The sequence below is a fragment of the Brassica rapa genome, chromosome A02 (assembly GCF_000309985.2).
Source record: "Brassica rapa cultivar Chiifu-401-42 chromosome A02, CAAS_Brap_v3.01, whole genome shotgun sequence".
Taxonomy (NCBI): domain Eukaryota; kingdom Viridiplantae; phylum Streptophyta; class Magnoliopsida; order Brassicales; family Brassicaceae; genus Brassica; species Brassica rapa.
In genome coordinates, this window is record NC_024796.2 from 25,417,289 (window position 1) to 25,425,388 (window position 8,100).

Here is an 8,100-nt window from a genome sequence, read left to right on the forward strand (position 1 = left end):
AACACCTAAATATAAGACATTAACAAAGTCTAGTTTAGCAATATCTGCAATATAAAACATCACACTATGAAATCATTGAAATTGTAGCATAATTATAACAATAATAAATATATTTTTTGAACACACAATAATAAATAAATAAAACCATAATTATAAAATAAGAATTCAGTTGTGTGATGTGCTACCTACCCAATTTCTGACTTAATAATTTCACCGTCAATCTGCTTAAAGTTGTCTCCAGAAATTTTATATCATATCATATCAATAATTGAACGCGGGAAGAGAACGAAAATTAAACTGTACAGGTGCCGAAGCGATTGTATTACAAAAAAAAAAAAACATTTGTTGACCACAAAAACAAAACGTTTTAAGTGCATTTGGATTAACTGAGCCACTTGCAATAGTGTAGTGTTTGCACGATGACTTTTTTCTGTCAAAAGATATTATTAAAAACAGGGTTAGATCATACAACACCAACGGATAAAGGAACTCTCCGTGATTACCTAAACCACAATGGGGCTAGAAATCACAATGGGACAGCATACAAGAACATAACAAACTACTAACTTAAAACAAGTAACTAAACTTTCAAACTTCTAGAATAAATCTGACAATTACCGAGATAACTATCTTTTAGAACATCTGCTTAACGGAAATGCCTTCGGCCAGACCACTGCAAAACTACCTCCTCCCAGAACAATGAGGGAACACCTCAAGAACCATGTAACCAAAGCTTCGTAAACCGGCAAGTAAGAATCAAACTCGGATTCAGTCAAGCACGATGACTTATAATGGTCGAAACTGTTCAATAATTAAAACCGTTTTTTTCTTAAACATCAACGAAGTAATAATTAAAATCTTTGACAAAACAAAATTTAGTTTAGAAAAAAAATTAGTTTACTGATAAAAGTGTTTATCAAACATAAAGACAAATGTGAACAAAGAATAAAAAATTATCTCACCGAACCTCACTGGATCCTTCTCTTTATGTCTTTGTCTGAAGTTGAAAATTCCAAAATCTTGCTGTATTTTCTCTTTATGTGGTCTAAATGCAGTGTACCGGACTGTGGATACATGTGAATTTCTTCCTTTTTTTTGTGTGCACCACATGTGAATTTCTTCCACCTTATTAACATTTGAAGGTAAATCAGTGTTATTAGAAAAGCAAAAAATAAAAGTGATAAAAATAATAAAATCTAGATTAAATAGTTGGCGAAAATAATCTAGATTTAATACTGAAGAAAATACGTAAAATGAAGAACTACAAGATATTTATAGGAACTTGTTACCATTTCTTTTCAGTTTCCACTATCACGTTTGAAATTATTTTACTATATTATTCAATCAAGAAATACAATCAGACAAAAACATTGATCTCTACATTAGAGATGAAAAGTTTATGTACAAAATGTTGCCGTGTGTGTGAAGTGAATTACATACGCCTTCTCTAACAAGAAATCTCAATAAAAGAAGCCCTAATCTCTACATTAGAGATGTACATATATATATTTACATAGATTCACATCTATACTTTTCAGAAAGCAACAAGATCCTTATGGAGCTGATCGTGAAACCGACCGGAGCGCCGTACACTAGCAGCTCTTCTCGCCGTGTATCCAACGGTGGTGGGTCTAATCGACCTCTGCCTCACCATCTCAACGAACTCAGGATCATTAGAGTGACCCTCGTACCTAATCCACTGAATCATTTGATGGTATTTAGGGAAAAACCTCATCTGCACTGACTTGTAGACGAAGTAAGGTGTCAAAGCAAAGATCATCACAAAGAGAGTGGTGAGCCAGTAGGAAGGAGCAGGAGCTAGGGCTTCAAGGAAGACCATGTAAGCATCGGTAGAGAAACTTGGGGTTATAGCTCCATAGATCATGAGGAAGATGTACCAAAATGCAATTGATCCCCAAATCACAATGTGTTGGACCCATGTGAAGTAACTTATTGATAAAGCCATTTGGAGATTCACCACCCACACGACACAAGTGTACATTAATCCCCCCATGATTTCCCGACCAGCGGTTTTGCCGTTTGGGTCGAATAGCTGGTGTTTTAGAGATTCCTTGCAGATGAAGAAAATGGCTAGGGCACTTATGAATCCATTGAACATCCATCCTATGATCCTTTTCCAGCTGAAGAGAATGTTTTGCACACCTTCTTGGTATAGCAAAGGGAACTGCAATAAGAAAAGAACAGTAAGCAACTCTGATTTAAGCCAATTCTACACTGAAAATTAGATGAGCCCTAAACCTAAAGCCTACCTTGTAACAGAAGCGAGCTGAGACGTCTTGATCAAAGACTCCAAGGGCAATTACGGGGAGAGAAGAGAAAAAGACGTTGAAAAGAGAGAGGAACCAGTCATTGTATGCTGGTTGTGCGGAGAAGGAAGCGTAAGCTTCATATAAGAACACCGTAACACCGAAAGTGATATTCTTGTAGAAGAAGTAACATATCTACAAAAGGAGAAAAAACAGTAAGAGAAAGATTGACAAAAATAGAGAAGTTCTGAAGGAAAGTTTGTATATTTTTCTTACCATAGATGAGATTCTGCTGTAACACCAATGACCATGGACTAACAATAAACGTTCTAGATATCTGAATTGAGCAATGGCGATATCACTAGACATCACTGCTTGCATTCCTTCAACACCACTTATTCCTACTCCAATGTCAGCTTCTTGAAGCATTCCTACATCATTTGCTCCATCTCCAATTGCTAAGGTTGTTTTTCCAGTTCCGGTCTTAACCAGTCTTGTAACCTAGAAAACATATTAAGTTAGAACCATATAAAAGATTTTAGAATGAGAATCCAAAGAAAGCATGTCAATATTTGAAGATTGTACCAGTGCTTTTTGTTTAGGTGATGATCTGCAGCAAATCACAGAGGCACAGCCAGTAGCAAGATTAAGAAACGTGTTCTTGACTTCATCCTCTAGGGCGTAAGTTAGGGACTTCCCGTCTATGATCAAGGCAAATGCTTCAGAGCTTGCACCTGATGCAGCAAGCAAGGCCCTTCCTTCTTCTATTTGCTTCACAACACTTTCTCTTGATGCCAATTCAATTTCATCTTTTATTCCAGATTTCTCCAAGGATTTAATATGTGGTGTCTCAAGATTTATTATGATCTGTTTCATCTCTTGTCTTAGTAAACTAGAAGCAAATCTGCAAGAAAAATATTCTAAAGTCAGTAACAAAGAAAACACACACAAGAAAAAGAACATTCAAGATTTCAAGATTCAATACCCAATATTGATAGCTGTTTCCATTTTATCTCCAGTTAGAACCCAAATCTTGATTCCTGCTTGAGCAAGTTTGTCGATACATTCCGGAACCTAAACACACATCAGTCCAAAAACTGTTAATTCCTAAAACCCTAAGCTATCAAGAACCTTGTAGAATTAATTATATAGTTCTATAGTTAAAGTCATACCCCATTCTGAAGTTTGTCCTCAACAGCAGTAGCACCAAGGAGAATGAGGTCACGTTCCATCTTATCCGTGATTTCATCTATCAAAGCTTCACGATCCTCACTCACTGAAGCCTTAGCTTCATTGAAGCTCTTGTTGAACTCTATGTAGTCATTCTCATCGACCTCGCGGTATGCCAGTATCAAAGTCCTTAGACCAGCATCTGCATATTGGTTTACATGTTCTTGGGTCTTGGCCTCGAATTGACGACCGTTCTTTGCTAGTCTTTCAAACATTACACTAAGAAGAAACACAAACACAAAGTTAATATCTTGAAACACAAGAAAGAATGTGTGTGTGTAAATGTCTCAAAATGCTTACTTGTCAGCTCCTTTAGACAACAACAAGAGCTTCCCATCATGGTCTCTAACAATCACTGACATTCTCTTTCTCGAGCTATTGAACTCAAGAACGTTCAGCAACTTATAAACCCTGCAAGAACATATGAAGCCGTGAGCGCCAAGAATCACAGAAATGATCTCATATTGAAAAGAAACAAGACTCAAAACCTAACCTCTCGACTTTTTCTCCTGTTACAAGATCCAATTCACGAAAGGAGATCTCGTTTTGTTTCCGGTTAAAGAACTCAAACCCTAGCTCTCTTGCCGCAACAACAAACGCAGCTTCATCAGGAGACTCAGCTTCATAAGATACATTCCCCGTCTCCTCATCAGTTTCAGGTATCGCCGTGTGACACACGGCAAGTAATCTGAAAAACTTCTGCAACACGGTAGCTTCAGGCTGCTTCACCCAGTTCCCATTCATAACCCTTTCATCTTCGAAGTTAAACCCTTTAACCTTAGGACCAACCTTGTCCACAACAACATCCAAATCTTCATTAACCAAAGGCGAACCGCCGCTTCTCACAGCCATAGCTCTCTCAACCTCAGTTATACCACGTCCATAAGCCGTACCGGCTATAGAACACTTGATAAACTCCATAGAGTTACATGTCAAAGTCCCGGTTTTATCGGAGAGAATGGTATCAACCATACCAAGCTCTTCATTCAAATTCGAGGTCCGTGCCTGCGCGGGTTTATCGGTCTCTTCGTAGTACATATGAATGTCTCTGTTGATGAAAATGCTCTGAAGAACTTTGACGATTTCGATAGAAACATAGAGAGATATAGGGATGAAGTAACTGTAGAGCATTACTGCGGTGAAGAAGTGGTAGATTGCAGCCATTGGAGCTCTCTCTGGATCAAACAAGATCACTGCACTGTCTGGTCTCAAGTACCATCTCTCTGTTCTTCCGTTTTTGAGTTTATCTTCTCTTGTTTCGACTCCAAAGATGATTGATCCAACGAATGACATTAGAAAAACCAGACCGAACATTAAGTAGATGATCTTGTCCATTTTCCTCTCGATCCTGCTCCTCTTTGATGGAGGATCAGTTGAGTTCTGTATCACCTGTTTGTTCAAAACATCAAAACATTAGAGTTTTTCTCAGAATATGAAAAAGTTACAAGTCTTTATTCTAAAACTTATTTTGTTAAATAGTTGAATATAAAAAATATGTTATATTCGTTTGCATTTTACCTACAAATGTGTAGTTTGTTTTGCTACCTTGCAACTAAATTGGTTGTAATCGTTATTTCAAATCGTTAGAGAAATTTATATGATAAACACCCAAACAAACAAAACAGAACTATATATATGCAAATAGAATGTTGGGAAAAAAAAACAGAACAGAAGGAGAACTGATGAAACTGTGTACCTTTGTGTCATGTCCGGTGAAAACAACAGCCCCATACACATACTCTGTGTTTCTAAGCTTCGAATCACGTAGAAGAATCTGCTGAATCGACAAAGGAAACCTCTCTTCTTCAAGCTCCAAAGTCCCAACGAACATATAAAGATTCACGTTTGGATCTTCGCATCTAACAACGGCTCTGAAATCTTTGAAGTCGGAGTCTTCATGTAACAACGACGAAGTGGCATCAAGCCCCTGTTTCACTTTCAGGTTCGTTTCTCCATCAAGATTCATCGTTTCTACATAGCAAATAGATTCCTCGTAGCTTGATGACAGAAGCAAAAGATCCGCTGGAAAAAACTCGTCTTTTTCGACTCTTACTATGTCACCTACTCTTAGGTTACTCCACTCCTCTTGCCGGAATATTCCATTGCCGTCGTGTACTTTCACTTTTCTATTATTCACCTCAATATCCTAAAAAAGAATCAAGAAAATAATAAATAAGTAATTTACTTTTTACATGAAAATGAATAAAATTTGAAAGAAAAAAAAAACATGTAAGTCACAAAAGAAGAAAAAAAACAAGAAAATAATAATACATATAAACTTTATTTATTTTATAAATATTTTCTTTTGGTATTATATTTTTATAAATAATATAAGTAAAGATGAAAGAAAGAAAATGATGTAAGTTACAGAAAATATAAACATTATTTAAGTTTTTTTACAAAAAATGAATATAAATAAATAAAAGATGAAAGAAGGACAAAGAGGTACGTAAGTTAGACGACAACTTAAATTTAATATATATTTTACAAAATAAGTACATAAAAGATTAAAGAGATGTAAGGTACAAAGATAAAATTTTAATTATTTTTACAAAAATAAATAAAATGAATAAAAGACGAAAGAAAAAAAAAACATGTAAGCTTTTAGAAGAAGAAAAAAACGAAAGTTACAAAATAAATAAAATAATAAACAAAAATATAAACTTTATAGACTTTTTTTTTTTTTTTTGAAAAAAGGGCTAAACTTTATAGACTTGGATGTAAAGGTTCAATAATTCATAACAAAGATGAAAGATCTAAACTCTATTAAAGTTTGGATTTAAGATCAGACCTGTTGTTTCCGGCGCCAATCTTCGATACCTTCTTTAACCATTGTTGCAGAGATGACAAGAACAAGAGGTAAGAGAGCACTAACAGCTCCATAAGGAGCAAGATCAGTCAACGACAAGATTCCGGTGACAAGGAAGTAGAAGTTAGCTACGCGACGGAACTGCTCAAAGAGAGACTTCGGGAGGAAAGAAGCGACGGTGTATTTAGTAGATCGGACGTAATTTCCGGCATAGTTACGGCGTTCAGCTGCCGGAGAACCCGGTTCGTTGCAGTAGACGACCCGAGAGAAACCGGGTCCTCCTATGTTGGAATGGTCTTCTTTGAAACTTGACTTACCACAAGTGTAAGAATAGATCCTGCTTATATGTAATCTTCTCCTTCTCCGACCACCTCCTGCCATAGCTATTGGTCGTTTTCTTTGTCTGAAAAAATGGGTTTTCTTATAAATGAATTTATAATCTTACAAGAAAGCCAAGTGAAAGAAGAATACTTGGAGAACACACTTGGTTTCTTGGAGATTTTTGAGGGATTTTTTTTATTTGAAGGAAGAAAAGAATTAAAGAATGTAGAAATGTTGAAAGTTTGATATGAAAATGGAATAAAAATGAAGAGAAAGGAAGATGAGTTGTAGGTTTAATAAAATGTGTGAAGGTAAGAGTTTTTTTTTCTATACAGAGACCCAACTTTGAACGATGACTTTGAACGTAACACTTTTTGGCTTGTTTGTTGACTTTTATTTTTATTTTTCTTAAATTTCATTATTGTTGTTTGCTTCGAAAAATATCAAAAAATGGTACGCGGGTATCTTATTTGCCGGGACACCATGACTGATTGAATTTTCCAAAGCCCTTCTGGAGAAGAGAGTTGCTTCTAGAACGGGGAACTTTCGAAGGTAATTTTATCTTATGGGTGATTTGTTATTTTCGGACTAGGTAATTTACTTTGATTTTTGGTTGATAATTCATTTATCATAAAATAGATTTAATTTAAAAAGATCCCATTTTAAAATATGAACGGTTACATAATTAAAATTTTAAATTTTATAGTAAGAGAAAGTACGTGTCTTAATATTTTTATGATAATTCAAATTTTAACTTAAAAAATATTAAACTGAAATGTATAAAATTAAATTTCTTTAAAACTAATAACAAATGACTAGAATCTTGGAACTGACAGAATCAGCCGATAAAGTATATTAAAAAAAAAAATAGTGACTGGAATCATGATCATGCCAACCATGGTTTCTTCTTCCATGAAGCGTCTTCTATTCCAGTTGAAGAATTAAATGGTGAGATCCTAATAAAAGCGGTATAAAATCTAACCAGGGTGTGCTAAAGTTTAATAATCGAATAATGTTTAGTATTTTGCTTTGTTATATCATTACGTTAAATAAAAATGCGCAAGATGTGAATTTTGTAATCTAGAAACGTTCGCTAACCATATACAAATCTTTTTATTATTACTAGATTTTTTAACCGCGCTACGCGCGGATAAGATATTATATATATTTCTCAATTCTAAAAAATAATGTATAATATTATATTATATTATTTAAAAAATAGAAAATAAGACTACATAACATAAATATATTTTTTATATTTTCTTTGTAGAAATCATTATGTTGTTTGATTGTTGTACTTAATTCACATATTTGCATAGATATTTGTGATAGATGAATAACTATATTTTTATTATCAGTAAATAATATATATTTATTATATAATATAAGAAAAATGAAATTATTTACTTTTTAACAAACTTGTCTCATGTTGGGGACTCGGTTATAGACATATCATATTCGAATGAAACATTT

At 34.5% G+C, this 8,100-nt stretch overlaps 1 protein-coding gene across 1 annotated transcript; it reads right to left on the minus strand.

Moving 5' to 3' along the window:
- Positions 1 to 1,314: 1,314 nt before the first annotated feature.
- On the minus strand, positions 1,315 to 7,426 carry LOC103853897 (phospholipid-transporting ATPase 10). Its single transcript, XM_009130794.3, has 10 exons — positions 6,289 to 7,426; positions 5,194 to 5,643; positions 3,991 to 4,886; positions 3,798 to 3,908; positions 3,440 to 3,716; positions 3,253 to 3,341; positions 2,853 to 3,171; positions 2,544 to 2,768; positions 2,271 to 2,462; positions 1,315 to 2,185 (listed from the first exon to the last, which is right to left on the minus strand). The coding sequence occupies exons 1-10, from the start codon at positions 6,685 to 6,687 to the stop codon at positions 1,535 to 1,537; spliced, it is 3,609 nt and encodes a 1,202-aa protein (XP_009129042.1). The 5' UTR covers positions 6,688 to 7,426; the 3' UTR covers positions 1,315 to 1,534.
- Positions 7,427 to 8,100: the final 674 nt, after the last annotated feature.